This window comes from Juglans microcarpa x Juglans regia, chromosome 6D, assembly GCF_004785595.1.
Source record: "Juglans microcarpa x Juglans regia isolate MS1-56 chromosome 6D, Jm3101_v1.0, whole genome shotgun sequence".
NCBI lineage: Eukaryota > Viridiplantae > Streptophyta > Magnoliopsida > Fagales > Juglandaceae > Juglans > Juglans microcarpa x Juglans regia.
In genome coordinates, this window is record NC_054604.1 from 21955213 (window position 1) to 21974719 (window position 19507).

The following is a 19507-nucleotide window of genomic DNA, read 5'->3' on the forward strand; positions in this document are numbered from 1 at the left end:
TTGGTTTTGGAAATATTTATGGTTGGTTTGGTGTTGATAAAAGGTGGCTGTTTTGGGGTTTAAATGCAAATGGTTTATGGAGAGTGTTGTTCGGGTTTAATTTTAGGATAGTTATTGAGTTAAGAAGTGGCTGTTTTGGTTTATTACTCAATAAATAGTAGCTTACTGGATTGGTTTATTAAATGTTGGGTATATATTTTGTTTAGGTGGTGTCACTACTAGAGTTCCGACTCAAGGTGTTGATAATACACGGAAGTCAAATAAGCGGGGTTCATATACTAGTTTTACATAAAAAAATGAAATGAGATTGTCTTTGAAATAAGCATGTTTATTTTTTAAAGAAATCTGAAAACGACCTCAAATATTTATTCTGCATATGCATAAATTCTATATCAGATAAAGTATTTTCTGTCATGACTGGTGTAGACATGAGCTAATTTTGTACATTTTATTTTTGAACTATGCAAAAGTGCGAATATGAAAAATTTAAAAGTTTTTGTTATGAATAAATGAAAATATTTTAATTTTGTTTGTTTCGAACATGTGAAATGATATAAAGCTATTCAGTACTTTGTTTTGATATGATGTGTTATTTGAAAACCTTAGCATAAAGTTCTGATTCTGTATATGAATGTGATCTGATTCGGATGATATTCCGTTCTGTTTCTGTTAAGGCCTAGCCACGGGTATAATGGTGGTTTATAACCCTACCACGGGGGTTAAACATGGTATTAGTCCCGATGTGATGCTATGAGATGATATAAATATAATGTTTCAGCTTGGATATGCCAATGGATTTTCTTTTTGGGGAATAAGTTTGTCTTTCTAGAAATTTCACTATGATATTTTGCACCAAGTTTTGGTTTATGCATTTCGAAAGTAAAATAGGTTGTTTCTATATTCTGAAAGAAAATGTTTTGTTTAGCATATCAACGTTATAAATGCTCATGTTTACATGCTAGTATATGTTATCTACTTGCTGAGTTGTTGATAACTCATCCCTTACTCTTCATAATATTTTCAGATGACATTGATGGTTCAGCTGGGGATCAGTATTAGAGTCTGTGGGCAAGATTAGCTGTGAATAGTTTTGGGTATCTCGCGATATTAGTACTGTTGTTGGAAGTTATTTATTTATTGTTGATTTCAATGGATTTAGACAGTTTATGGGACTTATGTAAATTTTTATTTTATTCTAGTTTGTTATTTGAGACATGAAGAAAAGTTGATATTTTATTTGGGTTGTGATATTGAGAATTTGATATGTAGGTATGTATGGTTTATTAAATTGAAGTATTCACGTTATTTTGAAGATTTGGAAGGATATATTCTTGGTTTTGGAAATATATTAGTATTGTTGGAGTTGATATTCAGGTAATCTGAGTTAACTCTCCAGACCTTCGGAGTCGGGGTGTTACATGTGATGCCATGTAATTTATTAAAAAAAAAAAATTAAAAACACATTTAGAAAAAGATAAAGGAAACCTAAAATTTTAATTTTTCTCTTTTATATTTTCAAACATCTTTTTAATTGAATATATTTTTTAGTAATTTTAATAAATTGCGTATTAAAGAGGATCATCTAAGTTTCAAATGGTCAGTGGCATGAAAAATTCTAATTATTATTTATCTATACACTACATATCATATATAATTTTTTATTTTTTTCTTCTAAATAAATATATGGTGTATAAATAATGAGTAGAAGAATTTAATTAATTTAAAGAAAAAAAATCTAATAACGTGATGGGTGAGATAATGAGTAGAAACGTCGAAGGGCAGTCTATTTTTCATCAAGTTTCATATATAGATCACAAAAAAAAATGGGGATATGTTTGGCAAGTGAGATGAGATACAAAATTCTCATCTCATCTCATCACATCAATATAATTTTTTCAAATTCTCACATAAAATATAATAAACAATTTAATTTTTTTAAATTTCAAAATAATAATAATATTATAAAATATTATTTCAAACTTTCATTTTAAAAAAAAAAAATTATCATATCACTGTCCAAATATATCCTTATTTATTGTCAAAGTAATGGCAAGTACAAATTACAAACCTTCAGCCTTGGCCATTTCTGAGGATGAGGAAAGGATAGATACAGGACACTGCTCTCGTTTCCAGCAAAACCATGTCCATTTCCATGGCCTTGTTTTCTCCTCCAACCCACCCTCCATCTCTCTCTCCCTCTATACCCCTCAAACCCCACCTCACCCTTAAACCTCATCTTTCTCTCGGACCACTCAAGACTTCCGTCTTCCTCCTCTCCACCGCTAGGGCCTCAGCGGACAATGGAACTGGAACTTCGGCCTCGGCTGCCACTGCACTTGAACCAGATGCAGACCAGAAGATCTCTAAATCTCCAAAAGCGGTGGTTCAGGAGGATGAGAGCACTGCTGGAGCCAATGGTTCTTTGGGGGCGACGGAAACAGGGGAAGTTTTGGTGGTGAGTAAGTTTGAGGACACCAGATGGATTGGTGGGACTTGGGACTTGAAGAAGTTTGAGAAAGATGGAAAGCCCGACTGGGATGCAGTTATTGATGCTGGTGAGGTTTTGGGTTTGTGTCAATTTGGGTTCAAAGTAACTTTTTTTCCCCTTTATTTTATGTTATATTATTTCGTTTATTTTGAATCTGATTTCATCACTTTTGCTTTGCTTCCGCGTTAATTTGACTTGGACTGAGGTTTTATTTTTTCTACGTACTGTTGTTATCTGAAACAACATGCAGCTTAAAAGTTGAAAACTTCAGTTATCGAGTGTGAATTATGTTTCTTTTTAAGAAACCCCCATCTGCATTGATCGGTCTGCTTTATAATAAAGAGGAACATAATGGAAATTGACTAAAAAAATATCTACTACAATATGAAAGGAAGTGTAGCGAGAAGAGTAGTAAGAACTTCAAATATTGTTTACAGCACGTCCTAATCAGTATCATCTTTTATCAGTCTCCTCTTTTAAAATTACTTTCTGTATGTGTCTTTTGTGATAATCAATAATACTCTTTGTGTTGTTAGGTATACATTCCAGAAATTTTTATGATCTGTAAGGAAAGCGTTCACAATAAGTTGTAGGAAACTATTTATTATGCACATTTTTGGGGACAGATGCTACGAATGTAGTGACTGTGATTTTTGCACAATAAGAAGACTTTTGGCTTTTCTCAACAAGCCCTATAAACTATTAAATACCCACCACAATAATTCTGTCTATAGCTCCAAAAAATGCTAGTACCGTACTGGAAATGGGACAAAACACTGGGAAAAAAAACCCCGTAATGGATGAGAAAGTTGGAGAGCATGATTACAGTGGACTGGTCATAGGTTTCATTATCATTACGTTTCTTGCTGTGGGCATTGCTGAGCCTTGATGTTTCTGATTAGAGTTAATGGAAGTGATATTAGAGGGGACTTCAGAAGTGAGTGTATGATATTTGGAATTTTGAAGATAGAGCTCTGTTGGCCATCATTTTAACCTTTATCACCTCATAGACATGACTGGAGAATTGAAACATAGGGCAGTGTCTTCACTAATTACAGGTGCAGAAGGAGGCTTCCCTCATTTGCAGCAGAATCTAAGCTCAATACTTCTTCTTCCCATCCCCTTACAAGGAAGGTGATATATTAAAATGAACTTAAAAACATGGCCAACCATCCTACTTGAATCCCAAACTGAAATAAATGTCACTCTACAATCAGGGGTGCTTTACTGTATTGCATTATTGATCTTTCAAAGTGTGTTCAGATTGCTCAACTTCTCGTGGCGTATTAGTAGGAAATTTAGTGCTTTCTTTCCTTGTTTAGTTTCATTATTGTCAAATGCAATTCCTTTGTTGCTTAAGTTTCACCGAGCCAAGAGGTTCATATCTCTCTCATTGATGTTTCCCCTGTCCTTTTGAAAACTTGGATGCTTGCAATATTTTTCTTGTATTTTTATAGGGAGGAGAGGATAGGATGAGGTGAAAATGGAATCAGTTATGATTACTTTATATTTAGTCATTATTCATCCAGATTACTCTTGATTACTTAATTTCTAATGGACGTAATTGGATAATTTTTTTAGAAGCTAGGAGGAGAAAATGGCTTCAGGATAATCCAGAATCATCCAGTAATGATGACCCAATAATTTTTGACACATCCATCATACCTTGGTGGGCATGGATGAAAAGGTTCCATCTACCTGAAGCCGAACTACTTAATGGTTTGTTCAGTTCATAGTTCCCTCTATAATGAATCTTAGCTCACAAAAAAGTGGCTGCTGGCTCATGGTAATTCTTCTATGGTGTTTAATGAGTTTTATGCAGGCCGTGCTGCAATGATAGGCTTCTTCATGACTTATCTGGTTGATAGCTTGACTGGGGTAGGTTTGGTTGACCAAATGAACAACTTCTTCTGTAAAACTCTATTGTTTATATCTGTTGCTGGAATTCTTCTGATCCGGAAGAATGAGGATTTAGAAAACTTAAAGAAGCTGCTGGAAGAGACAACCTTCTATGACAAGCAATGGCAAGCAACCTGGCAGGACGAGACGCCTGGCAGTTCCAGGAATTGAGAAGTGAAATTGCTATTCATGAGTTTGCCTCCTAAAATTTCGTAGGCATCCTCTTTTGCGTTTCTTTTAAGGTAATTAGTCTGTTGTAGTGGAGAATGATGATTTCAACTCCCATCAGTCGTCGAACTTAAGTTTTCTTATTTTGTTAGCTATTGTGCATTTGCAGCTAGAAGTTTATTCGTTTGTGAACACGATCCCTTTTAAAAAGAATTAAGCGGAAAGATTGTTGTGGGACTAACTTCAGATTCCATGAGGACCATTCCTAGCTGCACCTGTCTGCAGGTACAGCTATAGGATGATAAATATTTGGACTCTCATCTATTCAATGTAACTTGGCCTAGCTTGTAAGCAATGGTCTACAAGTTGTTGTGAAAAACGATGACAATTAAGTAAAAGTAAACACGAAAAATAAGCAATCACACGCGACATAGTATTTACGTGGTTCGGCAAATTGCCTATGTCCACAGGAGCTGCAGAGGATTTTTATTTCTTGAGGAATTACAATACAATATGTGTGGGACGGCTACTGTTCACTCTGATGATCACAAGTCAAACCAGAAAACATATATATATATATATGTTGTGCGGCAGAAACCCTAAAGAATTCAGAAATAGTTATGTCCGCTCGAGCGGCGTGTCGAGCCCTCATCGAGCGAACCTGTTTCCCGCAATTGCTCGAGCCATGTGTTGAGCGGCTCTGCGAGCGAACTCTCTGACTTCCTTCCACTCGAGCGGTGTGTCGAGCGAACTCTCTGATTTGCGTTTGCTCGAGCGATCTGTCGAGCTGTCTTCTAACAATGATCGTATAAAGTGATACCTGATCTGAATGTGTTTAGTCTTGGAATGAAGTGTTGAGTTCTTGGCAAGGAATATGACACTCTAACTGTCACTGTAAAGAGTGCCCTTCTGATTCTTTTTACCCAATTCCTCCAAGAAGCCCTGTAACCAAACCATCTCCTTTGCAGTTTCTGAAATTGTGATATACTCAGATTCTGTAGTAGACAAAGAAACTGTCTTCTGTAAATTGGAACCCCATGAAACCGCAGTACCACCCAGAGTGTAAACAAACCATGTAGTACTTTTTCTGCTATCAGTATCTCCAGCTAAATCAGCATCAACATAGCTCTGCACCTCTAAGCCATCTCTTGAGAAATACAAGCACATTTCTGAGGAGCTTTTAAGGTATCTCAAAATCCACTTTACTGCTTCCCAATGTTGTTTTCCAGGGTTACTCATGTATCTACTCACAACTCCCACTGCATGGGCAATATCTGGTCTAGTGCAAACCATAGCATACATAAGTGAACCAATAGCTGAAGCATAAGGAACCTTACTCATATACTCTTGTTCCTCTTCTAACTTTGGTGTCTGATCTTTGCTGAGTCTAAAGTGACTACCCAAGGGTGTGTCAACTGACTTGGCCTTGTCCATATTGCCTTGTCCGTATTGAACCTGTCGAGTACCTTTTTCACATATTCAGCCTGTGAGAGTCTCAATGTGCCTCTGACTCTGTCTCTGACAATTCTCATGCCAAGGATTTGCTTTGCAGCTCCCAAATCCTTCATTGCAAAGTGCTCTGACATCTGCTTCTTCAGATTATTAATCTCATCAATACTAGTCCCTGCAATAAGCATGTCATCCACATATAGCAACAAAATAATGTAAGAATTGTCAAACTGCCTGACATAGCAGCAGTAATCTGCTGATGTACCCTGCACTGCACATGAAGCTGTCAAATTTCTTGTACCACTGTCTAGGAGCTTGCTTCAGGCCATACAAGCTCTTCTTCAGTCTGCAAACTGAACCTTCCTTTTCCTGTACCACAAACCCCTTAGGTTGGTGTATATAGATGTATTCTTCAATATCTCCATGAAGAAAAGCTATCTTCACATCTAACTACTCAAGAAATATATCTTCAGTAGCAACCATAGCTAACACTAACCTGATAGTTATGATCTTTACCATAGGTGAGAAGATCTCAGAATAATCACTGCTCTGTTTCTGCTAAAAGCCTTTTACAACAAGTCTGACCTTGTACCTCTCACTGCCATCGTGCTTAGTTTTCACCTGGTACACCCACTTGTTGTGTAATGTCTTCTTCCCTTATGAAAGTTCTGTCAACTCCCATATCTGATTCCCTAACAAGGAATCCATCTCATCCTTCATGGCCAACTCCTACTTGCTAGAATTTTCATCTTGCAAGATTTTTTGGTAACTCTGTAGTTCTCCACCATCTGTCAACAGAATATAATTCAAAGTAGGTGAGAAACATTGTGGAGGATGAATAGTCCTACTGACCTGCGAACTGCAGCTATAGGAGTAGACGGCTCTAGATCTGACTGCGGAATAATAGGAGTGGGTGTGCTAGACCCACTCTCCCCGTCACTCATTCCTCTACACTACACTATGGCCTCTTGTAGGTCATCCAAACTCACAAATTCAGACTCCTGAGGAGCTGCTTCAGTAATTGTACTAGACTTGTCCTTGTACACAATCTTCTCATTGAAAATCACATTCCTACTTCTTATAATCTTCCGACCCTGATCATCCCAAAAACGATAACCAAATGCCTCGTCTCCATAGCCAATGAAATAACATTTCCTTGACTTAGTCTCAAGTTTACGACGAGCATCAGAATCAATAAGAACATAAGAAAGACAACCAAAAGTTCTAAGATGAGAAAATTTGACCTCTTTCTCGCTCTAAGCCTCCTCAGGCAATCTACAATCCAATGGAATTGATGGCCCTCTATCAAATATACTGCAGTGCTAACTGCATCTGCCCAGAAAGTAGGTGGTAGCCCAGCATGTAGCCTCATGCTTCTAGCACGCTCATTTATGATTCTGTTCATGCTTTCAGCAACTCCATTTTGATGTGGTGTCCCAGGAATGGTCTTCTCTATTCTGATATCCTGAGTTGCACAATACTCCTTGAACCCACCATCAATATACTCACCACCAATATCAAACTTCAAGCATTTCAGCTTCAAGTCTATCTCTATCTCAACTATGACCTTCCAAATTGTGAACACATTAAATACATCAGATTTATGTTTCAAAAAATAGACCCATACCTTCCTGTTATGGTCATCAATAAATGTGACATAATAACAACGAAGAGATGCCACTGGAGAAGGTCCCCACACATCAGTGTGCACAAGATCTAGTCTCCCTGACTTCAGTGTTCTGTCACTCTTCAAGAAATTGACATTCTTCTGTTTCTCCATAATGTAACTCTCACACATACTGAGATCAACTAACTTCAGTTCTGGTAGCTTGCCTCTAGATAGAAGTTCTTTCATGCCCTTCTGACTCATATAGCCAAGCCTGCAATGCCACAAATCTGTTGTGCTCTCTACAATGGTAGTAGCAATAGTGTTATTTAAACCAATAGTCATATAGAGTGTACTGGTTTTCTTATCCCGAGCCAATACCAATGCCCCTTCGGTGACCTTCCAGGTGCGATCTGAGAACACCACTGAATGACCACAATCATCAAGCTGCCTAACAGAAATAAGATTCTTTTTCAACTCAGGAATGTGTCTGACTCTGCAAGGTCTATTTGTTCTTGTTAGGAAGTGCAATGTTAATGTCTGTCATCCCTACTACATTCAAAACCTCTCCATCAGCCAAATACACCTTCCCAAAATCACCTGCAACATAGTTCTACATTATCTCCCGATGGGAAGATGTATGGAAAGAAGCCCCTGAATCAAGTATCCAATCATCAACTGGACTATGAACTACAAGCAATAGTGCATCCTGTACTACTTCAGTTACCACATTAGCACTATCATTCTCAGTCTTTTTTGGATTTCTACAATTCTTCTTTATGTGGCTAACTTTGCCACAATTCCAGCAAGTTGCCTGCTGGCCAGGCCTTGTCTTGCTCTTGCCCATGTTCTTTGATTTTGATCTATCTCTGTTTGAATTCTTGTCTTGTGCTCTCCCCCGAGAGTCAACATTCAGTGCTGAACTCGAACCTAAGGTCTCGCCCGAATCTCTCATGCGCACCTTCTCAGCCAAAATCAAATTATGAATATCATCATATTTCAACTTTGACTTACCGACAGAATTATTGATAGTCGTTCTCATGGTTTCCCAACTATTTGGTAGTGATGTCAATAGTATTAGTGCACGTATCTCATCATCAAATTCAATTTCAACAGACGACAATTGATTTGTGATAGTATTAAAATCATTCAGATGTTGTGTAACAGACGTACCATCTGCCATCTTCAAATTAAATAACTTTTTCATCAGATGTACCTTATTATTCGCAGACAGCTTTTCATACATACCTGACAAAGCCACTATGAGATCCGTAGTCGTCTTCTCCTTTATGACGTTGTGGGCAACGGATCTCGATAGGGTTAACCGAATAACCCCCAGAACCTGTCGATCTAACAGGGTCCAATCAGCAATTGACATGCTGTACGGCTTCTTCCCCAATAATGGAAGATGAAGTCTCTTCCCATAGAGGTAGTCCTCTATCTGCATCCTTCAGTATCCATAATCCGTGCCATCAAACTTCTCGATCCCCGATACCTTCACTTCCTCTCCAGCCATCATTTTTCCTCAGACCCGAACATTAGCTCTTGATACTAATTGTTGTGAAAAACGATGACAATTAAGTAAAAGTAAACACGAAAGATAAGCAATCACACACGACACAGTATTTACGTGGTTCGGCAAATTGCCTACGTCCACGGGAGCTGCAGAGGATTTTTATTTCTTGAGGAATCACAATACAATATGTGTGGGACGGCTACTGTTCACTCTGATGATCACAAGTCAAACCAAAAAACATATATATATGTTATGTGGCGGAAATCCTAAAGAATTTAGAAATAGTCATGTTCGCTCGAGCGGGGTGTCGAACCCACATCGAGCAAACCAGTTTCCCGCAATCGCTTGAGCCATGTGTCGAGCGGCTCTTCAAGCAAAGTCTCTGACTTCCCTCCGCTCAAGTGGTGTCGAGCGAACTCTCTGACTTGCGTTTGCTCGAACGGTCTTGAGCGAACTCTCTAACTTGTCTTCGCTCAAGCGGCTAGAGACTCCGCTCGAGCTAGAGACTCCGCTCGAGCGGTGTGGATCAGACTCCACAATACTCAACACAAGTTTCTAACGAATAACTTGAAATTCTGAGGAGTGGTACTCAGCTTTGTTGGACCATGAATTGTCAAATCTACTTTAAATAAATCAGTATTAAGGAAAGACTATGTTGGGAAATATTATGAAACGCTTTGTAAACTAGAGTATATGTAAAATAATAAGAACAAATTAGAAAGAAAAAATCCGGTATTGAAGCACGTTGTGATGGACACTTTCCTTAGAGTGGATTCCGACACCTCCAAATTTAAACATGCACTAGGCTTTTTGACAGTCTATTCTTAAGATACAACAATCTAGGTTCCCGTTAATCTTCTTGTCAGTGCACACAAAAGGAAATCTTCGAGCCCGATATAAAATAGTCAAAATCCAAAGAAAGAAAGACAAAAAGAAGAAGAAAGTGTTTCTCTAATTTTTGTAGAGAATTTGGAGTCAATGAATTTGTGAGTGGAGTTCCCTATTTATAGAGAATGAAATCACACTTGTGATAAGTCATATCATATAAATGAAATAGTAACATCATATAAATGAAATGATACTTGTGAAAAGTTACAACTTATATAAATGAAATGGTATTTATGAAAAGTCAGAACTTCTCAAATATTAGATAATACATTGAAAATTTTTCTAATTCACCAAAGGACACAACCCATTTGTTTGGTTGGCAAGTGGTTAAGACTCATATCCTCAAGAGGCATACATTGGTTCAAGTTACCATGACACATTTTCATTTAAATCTAGACAACCAAACCGATATATTAAACAATGGTAATAGTTCACATTTTTTTTTTTTTACTTTATATCAAATATTTTAATCATTTCTAAGTTTAAAAAACCAACACACTTTACTCGAGTCTTTTGTGGCATTTGGCATACATCTCTTTCAGAGCAGTCATAGTTTACTCGAATCAATGATTTCTAATTGTGATATCGCTTATCAAATTGTGAACTATCAATCCACCTAAAACTGACTATAGTTAGGAAAGATAAACTTTAAGGCCTGGTTTGGTTTCACAAATCTTTCAAATCATCTCATCACATTTTATCCCACCTCAACATTCAAATACCATTCAAATACAAACATTTTTTAATTTGAATTTTTCAACTTTTTCATCTAATCATTACTTAATAATAACAACTTTCTCAAACTTCCAAATAAAACACAAAAAACGATTTAACTTTTTCAAATTTTAAAACAAAAATTATATTAAAAAATTATGTTCTAACTCTCTTTTAAATTTATAATTTTTTTATTCAATTTATTCTCTCTCTCCTTTCTCAAAACTTCATAAATATCTTAACTCAAATCATTTTATTACTATTCACAAATTATCTTATTACTATTCACAGATTTCTTATCTCATTTGACCTGTGCAACCAAACAAGGCATTAGTCGAAGATAGTGAGCATGAACAAGAATTAGAAGATCACACCAACTCAAATCTATACAAACAATTATGGCAGCTTATCATAGTAGAGAAAGTACTATAGAATACCTTTTCAGCATTTTTCCTTCCACCGGCCAACTCCAATGTAATGAAAGTCCAAATAAATACTTAATTATCAAAAAAAAAAAAAATCCAAAGAAATAGTGATGGCTTAACAAAGAAACAGAAAAACTAGTCGTTGCCCTGGAAGATGTTTGAATGGAGAAGACAAAATACAATCCCTTTGTTTCCTTTCCAGTCCATTCAATGCATTAAACGGCCGATTAGCTGATCATAAAATTTCAATTAGTTTGAAACATCATGAAAGGATTTAATTAGATGTGAAAGAAATGTGGTGAGTCTCCACAAATGTGCGCCCATTAAAGCTAATACAATGCTTGAAAAATATAAAACATACAAAAGAGATTTTGGCCTAATAAATTGATCTTCACACATCCCGGCTATATTGACCAAACCGAGTAGCTACCCATCGTGCTTGATTGTTTTGATAGTCTTGTTGGCAGATTGAGATGCCATTGCTGGAAATCGTGGAGAGATCATGAGATCAGGTACTGCAGTTCATTACTCTTTCTCCTAATTCTCAACATGTGGCAAGTACACAATGGGCTTCTCAAAGGAAGAAGAAAATTGTCTGAAAAAATAGGTGTTGCATGCAAAAGCAAACAATATGTTGAATAGGGAAAAATTACTACAAATGCAAATTTGATTGGAGTATGCAACATGGCTCTGTTTGACAACACAACATATTTCAAGTATTCTCAGATTTTTCATTCTCAAACATTACTCAAACATAAAATACTTTTCAATTTCAAATTTTTAACTTTTTCATCTAATCATTAACTAATAGTTACAACTTTCCTAAATACCTAAACAATACTACTTTTAAGATTTTAAAATAAAAATTATATACAAACATTTTTGTTTAATTTTATAATATTTTTATTCAACTTTTTTTTCTCATTTCTCAAAATCCAATAAAACATCTTAACTCAAATCATTTTATTATTATTATTCACAGATATATTAAGATATTCTAAATATCCAAACAGGCCCTAAGTGTGTTAAAAATGATTGGAAACTAGAGGAAAATTATGACAAGCATGTATATATTTCATTGCTCAGTATACAAATGTATCAAAATTGAAATTATAAATGCCATGTATATGGAGACTCATGGCGGGAATGAAATACATACAACATTATTTTGAAAAAGAAAAATATCTTGAAACAACATTATAATTATTTGTTCCATTTTTTGAAACTAAGCTGATATCTAATTCTCTACTAAAGTTGACTTGTTCTGCCCTAATAAATCTTAGGGATGAACAGAAACAGACGCAACCGGCCACCACCAACGGGAACCGACCGGCCGCATCAGGAATTGGCTGGAAGAGGTGGAGAATCGGCTGGCGTGCAGTGAACATTTGAAGGAACCAACATTCAGCGGTTTGGTCTCGATTTAAAACTGGACCAGACCGTTGAACCGGTCGATAAAACAAAACTATTTTTTTTTAATATACCCTAATCAAGACAATGCTGATCCAGTTAAGTTTAAGTGGAACGACGTCATTTTACATCTATAAGTATACAAAAATGTCAAAACATAATGGAAACAATGCCGTTTGGTATGAAACCAAACGGCATCGTTTTATTCAAAACGTATGAAAAAAAAATATGTATGAAACGACGTCGTTCCACTTAAACTCAAGTGGAACGGCGTCGTTTCGAGATGGGGTCGTCTTCTTCTGCAAGTCTTCTTCCCAATTGAATTTTACTCCTCTGCGACTCTCTCTCTCCTCTGCAACTCCCTCTCTCTCTATTCTCTCAGAAGAAGCTCGCTATAAGGGAACCGAACACCGACCTAGAACTGCCAGAGAACCGCAGGCTAGTTTTCCTCCTCCCAATTAACCGGTTACGGTCGGTTGCTCCTCCCCTTTTTCAGAAGTCGGTCGGTATCGGTTTTGTCCAAAACCCGCGCCGAATGCATTTATCTTCACCTCTAATAAATATTATAAAAGAAACGTATTAAAATAAAGAAAATTTCTATTTATACTTACAGATGTATGACAGCCAACTTTAGTAGACATTTTAGGGATTATGAAATTTGCACTAAAGTGGATTTTCAAAATTTAAAATTTGAATTCAAAAAAATTGATAAAATAGATTTTTACTCAGCACGTATAATGTTGTGCATAAAATCGTAAGTATATGTAATACTACTCCAAAATAAATTGAAATTCACATGTTGTCCATGGTATGTGAGAGAAAGAAGAGGACTTGGCCATTAGAATACACGCAAACCCAATTAAAAAATAATATTTTATATTACAATTTTTAAATATGCATAAAATATTTTAGATTTATTTTGTACCATTCACTATAAAAAATCATATTAATGAAAAAAAGTTGAAAATTCCATCTTTGTGAACCAATTTATTTCTGCAATATCATCAGATAATGAATTTAGTCAGTCATGTTTCTACATTCTTTGTCAAGTACTTCGTTTTTCTCTTTTAACCACATTTTGAAAACTAATCTTAAATTAAACCTTGTAATTCGATTAAATATACTATTTTCCATTTATTAATTTTAGTTCTATAAGATCAAAGTTGTCGGTTTAATTAGATGCATGTATTATTATTTATTTATGTGTTTGACTTAATTCATGCATATATTATTTATTTATTATTTAGTAATAATACAATTGGGGTGATGATGTGGCTTTATAAGAATAATTATCGTTTAATAATAAGAAAATGAGATAGTGGATTATGTGGCTTTATCAGAGCAAGGCAGTCTCGTTTATTTTTACAGATGAGATAGTTGAAATTAAAGTTAAAAGTTGAATAAAATATTGTTAGAATATTTTTTTAATATTATTTTTATTTTAAAATTTAAAAAAGTTGAATTGTTTATGTTATTTTGTATGGAAATTTTAGAAAATTGTAATGATAAAATGAGATGAGATGAGTTGAGAGGAGTTATGAAAACATACGAAGAAAGTTATATTAGCATATAGATTTGTGAAAACAAAAGATGAGATAAGTTTAGAGGAAATTAATTAGTTGAATTGTTTATTTTATTTAGTGCTTAATTTGAAAATTGTATTAGCATATAATAGATTTGCGACATTTGTCCATGCAATCATGTAGTACTAGACATTAACGTATGTGCACTAATAACAATATAATTGGAACTATCTAAGGATGTGGTCAAGGGTTTGGTTTCGATCCAACCAATGACTTCGTGTCAACCATCTCTTGTTGGCTTTGGCGCCATTTCCATTAGCATCTAATATTTCTTGTGCCTGCATGATCCAATGCATTCAGGTACACGTATGCACGTACATACACATAAATATGATATATATAACCTACATAATATATATATATATATATATATATATATATATATATATATGTCTCAACTCTTTAATCCTCCTCACTCCCTCAACATGCCAACTAAAACGGTAAATCAACTCTCTCTCTCTCTCTCTCTCTCTCTCTCTGATCTCTCTCTCTCTCTAATTGTGTATGTTGGCATGGCATTCTAGGGAACATACTCCAAAGAGAAGTCAGTGTTACTGACAGTGTATGTAGAGCATCCGAGGAAGAAGAGGGTCTCACAGAGTCAGCGTCATCACCACCATCACCATCACCATCATCTTCATCAAACAATCAGACGAGAGGTAATCTTATACAACGTTAATGGTGCTTCTAGTAAAGGGTATGATAGGAGAGCTCAGCTTCTACAGTACTCCAGACAGCTTCGACTGTCTGCTCGATCAGCATCAAAGTCACCGTCCGAATCAAGTTCTTCTTCCGGCAACCACAAACCGACAAGCCAAGTACCACCTTGTTACACCTATATATATATAGTGTAGTAAACTTCATTTTGATTTTGTGATATTTTCCTTTCTTTCTAATTTTTTATGAATCGGCTATTGGAATTGATTAGTTAATCCTTTGATCTCAGCTTATTCCCTCAATCCTTTGGTATTATGCTAAGACATCTTTTGGCATCATATGATTTCTACGAACTTATGTGCTTGGATTCATGTATATATATACCTTGATCATATCATTATATTCATTTCCCCTTATTTAGAATCATTTTTCTGATTTATCGATAACACCAAAGGCCAGCTTAATTAGCCATCATTTAGAGGAGAGTTAGTTGATCATTAACCAGCAGATCATTGTTTTGTGATCTCCTACATATTCTCCGATCTGGTTCTATTCCTTTTCGTTCAGGGAAGATTATTCTTTACTAAACTGGATTTTTTAAGAATTTCTTACTTCCAGTTACATGAAATTAAAATATCTGTACCTTTTGGTATTCTTGTTGGTTGCTTATAAGTGAAGAGTTCATATCTTTTTGGTTAATTAATGTTCATTCACGAGAGAGTTACGTACTTGGGATTATCACTCATCGCTCGTTTGGGAATAGAAAAATTCTTCTCATCAACCACTATTCACCATCCCACACCCAACACCCTATGAAAAACATTCACACCCCCTATTAAAAACACCTTCACACCCTATGAAAAAGCTATTGATGTGGAGTGCGGGAGTGAATAGTAGCCGATGCATAACATTTCTAGAATAAAATATATTTTTATACAATGGATGTAAAAGTAAAACCAATAAAAAACCAACCAGAAGTTCGTTTGTTGTCTGTGTTAATATAACTGCCACATGTTCTAACAACTATTCGTGAGAGTGATCTTTATCTTCTCCAGTTACCTTCTTTTGAAAATTGAATGGTTTTTAGCCCTCTTGACACTGTATTTTATCTGATACAGTTGTAATTTCTTGATGTTTTGATTTGTTAGAGTACTGTCGCACTCCCAAGAAAGTCAAAACATCCTGAGACACCAGGTTGCTTTGGCAACTGGAAAATCTTGCTTCCAAGCTTTTTCAGATCTTTGACAGGATCCAAAGGTAAGAAAGAGAGAAAAAAGAAAAAACAGAGTGGATGGAGAAGCAGCAAGATAAAAGCTATCACGAAAAGTTTGCAGGTAATCACCCTATTATATACCTAATTTCATGATCGTAATTTTGCACTTAATCCTAGTTTCACGTTTTATTAATGGAATTAAATTGATCTTCCAGATGCAGAAAAAGAAGCGGGGGTTCATTTCAGGCTGTATTAATTCAACAGTAGGAAAGAGTAGTAGATCATGAAGAGCTTCATTTAGGTGATTTCTACATCCAGATGAATGATTCATGCATTGCAGGAGAATAAAAATAAAAATAAAATAAAAAAGGGAAGAGAAAGATCCATTTTTTCTGATTAGAATTTAGCGTACATTCACATGTACTTCATATGCATGATCTTTAATAAACAAAAACAAATTATGTTCCTCTTCATATTGAAATTCTTTTCAAGTTTGTTTGTTTTTACAGATGAGATCAGTTGAGATTAAAGTTAAAAGTTAAATAAAATATTGTTAGAATATATTTTTTTAATATTATTTTTGTTTTAAGATTTGAAAACGTTAAATTGTGTAAAAATTTGAAAAAGTTGTAATGATTAGATGAAATGAAATGAGATGAATTGAGAGCAGTTGTGAAAACAAACGAGTAGAACAATTAGTTATTTTTCCATCCAGGAGGGCACAAACATCATGAATAAACACCATCATGAATCGTTAGATGCACAGTAGAAAATCAGAAAATAAATCGAGAAATAGTATCAAATAATTGATTTTAGTTCATGCGCACTGAATCTAAACCGTATCGAAAGTAGTAGTTCAAGATCTCAACCTCGGCTAAAATCACTTCGCAATTAATAAAAGAAAGCAACAACCAACTACGTACCAAAAAATTTAGGAGAGTTGGACACCAAAGGAGTGCCTATGAATCGATCAGCTTCTAAGCATCTATACAAAAGAAACAATAAACAGTAAACGAAAATGCAATAATATAAATAAAAAGCCATTGATCAGATGCCTAAGTAGTGGTGAGAGTGCTAGGGTGATGTTGGAGGAGGCGACAATTTGCAGTCATGGCAGTGGCACATGAGCGGGGATGGATGAGGCTTGACGCTGACGTGCATGGAGTGATTACGGCCAGCGAGTGGTAAGTGAGTGAAAACTTGTAAACGATGGGGAAAAAACCTGAAGAAAGTGAGAACATGCTGATTCTATGGGTTGGTGAGTGGGGAGAAAGGGAGGAGCTAAAGCTCTTCCCTCCGCCCAAGAGAAGGCCATGTGACAGGCCGAGCAGCGGTATGGTTTTTGTTATTTTTTTCTTTTTCTTGAGAGAGAGAGAGAGAGAGAGAGAGGGAGGATTCCGGGATCTTTCAGTGATTTTCTTATGAGTGTTCACTTGGCAGCATGAATTTGAGAAGCTTTGATTCCATATATTTCTTACAACATGCTTCCTACTTCCTTCCAATCCTTTACTCAAATGTGTTGCCTTCTTTGCTTCTAACAGAACGTAAGATCCCTTGAAATAAGCAATAATCTCCAAAACTTTTGGCCGGACAGTAACTGTGCCGTGCAAGGGCTCCCTCACAAGCACTGCTAAGCCTCGATTCTCCTTGCATGCAATTGTTACCTGCCGGAACACTTGCTTTGCTCCCCCTATATATGAAACCGTCACACTTGCTGCGTTTAAACCAGAGTACCAAGCATTCCCCTAGCCTACTCAAATTACTTGCGACACTTCCACCATCAACCATGGTACACCAAAAACAAATTCTACATATTGGTTAATATGGGCATTGTTCGAGTCCAGCGGCAATGGCTTGAGAAAGGTTGATGAACCCTATACCAGAATCAGATGGGTTGCAGGAACGTGTTCTTAATTGTGCCAATTTGTTACAATGAAATGCTCAGGACCGCGTAGAGAGTACGGCCTTTGCATAACTAACATAATCTTGTCATTTCCTGAAAAAAAAAAAAGGATGTCCATGCACATCACATCAAAGAATCAACATGGAGCTTAAATTTACCTGGCCCTTTTGGACAGCTATATTTCAGGAGTATGTAGTTTAGAGCTGTGGCAACTCCAGCCTGATTTGGAAATCCCAAATCTATAACAGCAAACCAGTGAAACCATTGAACTTTTAGAAATCAACGGAGAGAACAGATCTACGGACCCCTGCAGCAACACCTTTGTGCTCACACACACACTATTAAGACAGTGACAGAAACAAGAGGAAAAGTATTCCTAGATATCGGCACAAATATGAAGGTATCCATATTCTATAAATAAAAATTCTACTCAGCAGCCCAACACCACACCTACTGAGGGAAAAAAATAAAAACCCACAAGTAAGTGTGTGGTGTAGGACTGCTGAGTAGAAGAACTCTTCTTGAAATTACCAATTTTCCAACTTGGACCTTATTCTTGAGAGTGTCATGACGTAACATGATCCCACAACAAACCCCAAACCAAATAAAACACTTATATTGGCTCAGGCATCTACTTATTAGATGAGTGAACAATAAAAACACAAAATAATGGAATTTAATGACATTTCCCTTCATTCTACCATGTTTAACCCACATCTTATTACTCAACAAAGAGTGTTTAACCCACATCTTATTCCTCAACAAAAAATGTTTAACCCACACCTTATTCATCAACAAAAGAAATGGCTAGATTGTGACAACAGTCTAATTATAGATACTCGCATGTCAAATAATATGACTGCAATACACTGACGACAACATACGCAGCCTGTAAATCATATGCAGCTGAGTTATTTGATGAAGAACATCTCAGGGTATGGTGGACAAAAATGTGTTTAAATGAAGATCTATTGGGATCTTTGCTGCCGAGTATACTCCCAGAGAGCAATGGCACCACTGACATGAACATTGAGAGATCTAACAACCCCCAGTTGTGGAATCTCAATGCAAGCATCCAAAACGTGTATTACATCAACAGGTATACCCTCCTTTTCACGGCCGAGGACGAGGACCTGGAAAAATGATGAAATAGGCAAACAAATAGGTGTACAGGAAACTTTCACAAAGAAAAAAGAATATATAGAAAAATTTAGAAAACTATTCCCAATTTCAAGTAAATGAATTGGACCAGTCCCAGTAATAGACAATCTGAAGCAAAGGACCAAAGCAGGTGGCGGAAAATATTAAAACAAGGAAAAGGGAAGTAATTTTTCCTCTCTTCCTCCTGCAGCAGATCCAGAGCATCTCCCCCCCCCCCCCCCCCCCCCCCCTTCTTTTCTTTTTTCTCTATCTCTCTCTATTCTTTTAATAAGTATAGCTCTCGTTATTTTTTCTGAACCAAGTATTAAAGTAAGAATGTAAGACACTAGGGGAAAAAACAAGAAAAGAAAAGGAAAGGGAATGGAAGAAAACTGTATACATAATATATTCCATGAAGTTCCAACAACTGTACTTCTTTCAATGCTAA

At 36.0% G+C, this 19507-nt stretch overlaps 2 protein-coding genes across 4 annotated transcripts in view; one reads left to right on the forward strand and one right to left on the reverse strand.

The window, feature by feature from the left end:
• Positions 1-2089: 2089 nt before the first annotated feature.
• Positions 2090-4796, forward strand: LOC121235790 (light-harvesting complex-like protein 3 isotype 2, chloroplastic). The gene is made up of 3 exons (XM_041132208.1): positions 2090-2555; positions 4070-4207; positions 4311-4796. The coding sequence occupies exons 1-3, from the start codon at positions 2141-2143 to the stop codon at positions 4556-4558; spliced, it is 801 nt and encodes a 266-aa protein (XP_040988142.1). The 5' UTR covers positions 2090-2140; the 3' UTR covers positions 4559-4796.
• A 13793-nt stretch (positions 4797-18589) lies between these two features.
• The window catches only part of LOC121234635, a 54040-nt gene continuing 53122 nt past the window's right edge, over positions 18590-19507 (reverse strand). For all 3 annotated transcript variants that reach the window (XM_041130647.1, XM_041130648.1, XM_041130649.1), the window contains one exon: positions 18590-19052. In XM_041130647.1, the coding sequence (XP_040986581.1) occupies positions 18888-19052 (165 nt within the window). In that variant the 3' untranslated portion in view covers positions 18590-18887. The remainder of the gene's footprint in view (positions 19053-19507) is intronic.

What these genes read in the sequence shown, in the direction of transcription:
- LOC121235790 (XM_041132208.1), top strand. Translation starts at nt 2,141, where the DNA reads ATGTCCATTTCCATGGCCTTGTTTTCTCCTCCAACCCACCCTCCATCT. An exon ending in GGATGCAGTTATTGATGCTG is followed by an intron (nt 2,556 to 4,069) that starts GTGAGGTTTTGG and finishes TAATTTTTTTAG; the next exon opens with AAGCTAGGAGGAGAAAATGG. An exon ending in TGAAGCCGAACTACTTAATG is followed by an intron (nt 4,208 to 4,310) that starts GTTTGTTCAGTT and finishes AGTTTTATGCAG; the next exon opens with GCCGTGCTGCAATGATAGGC.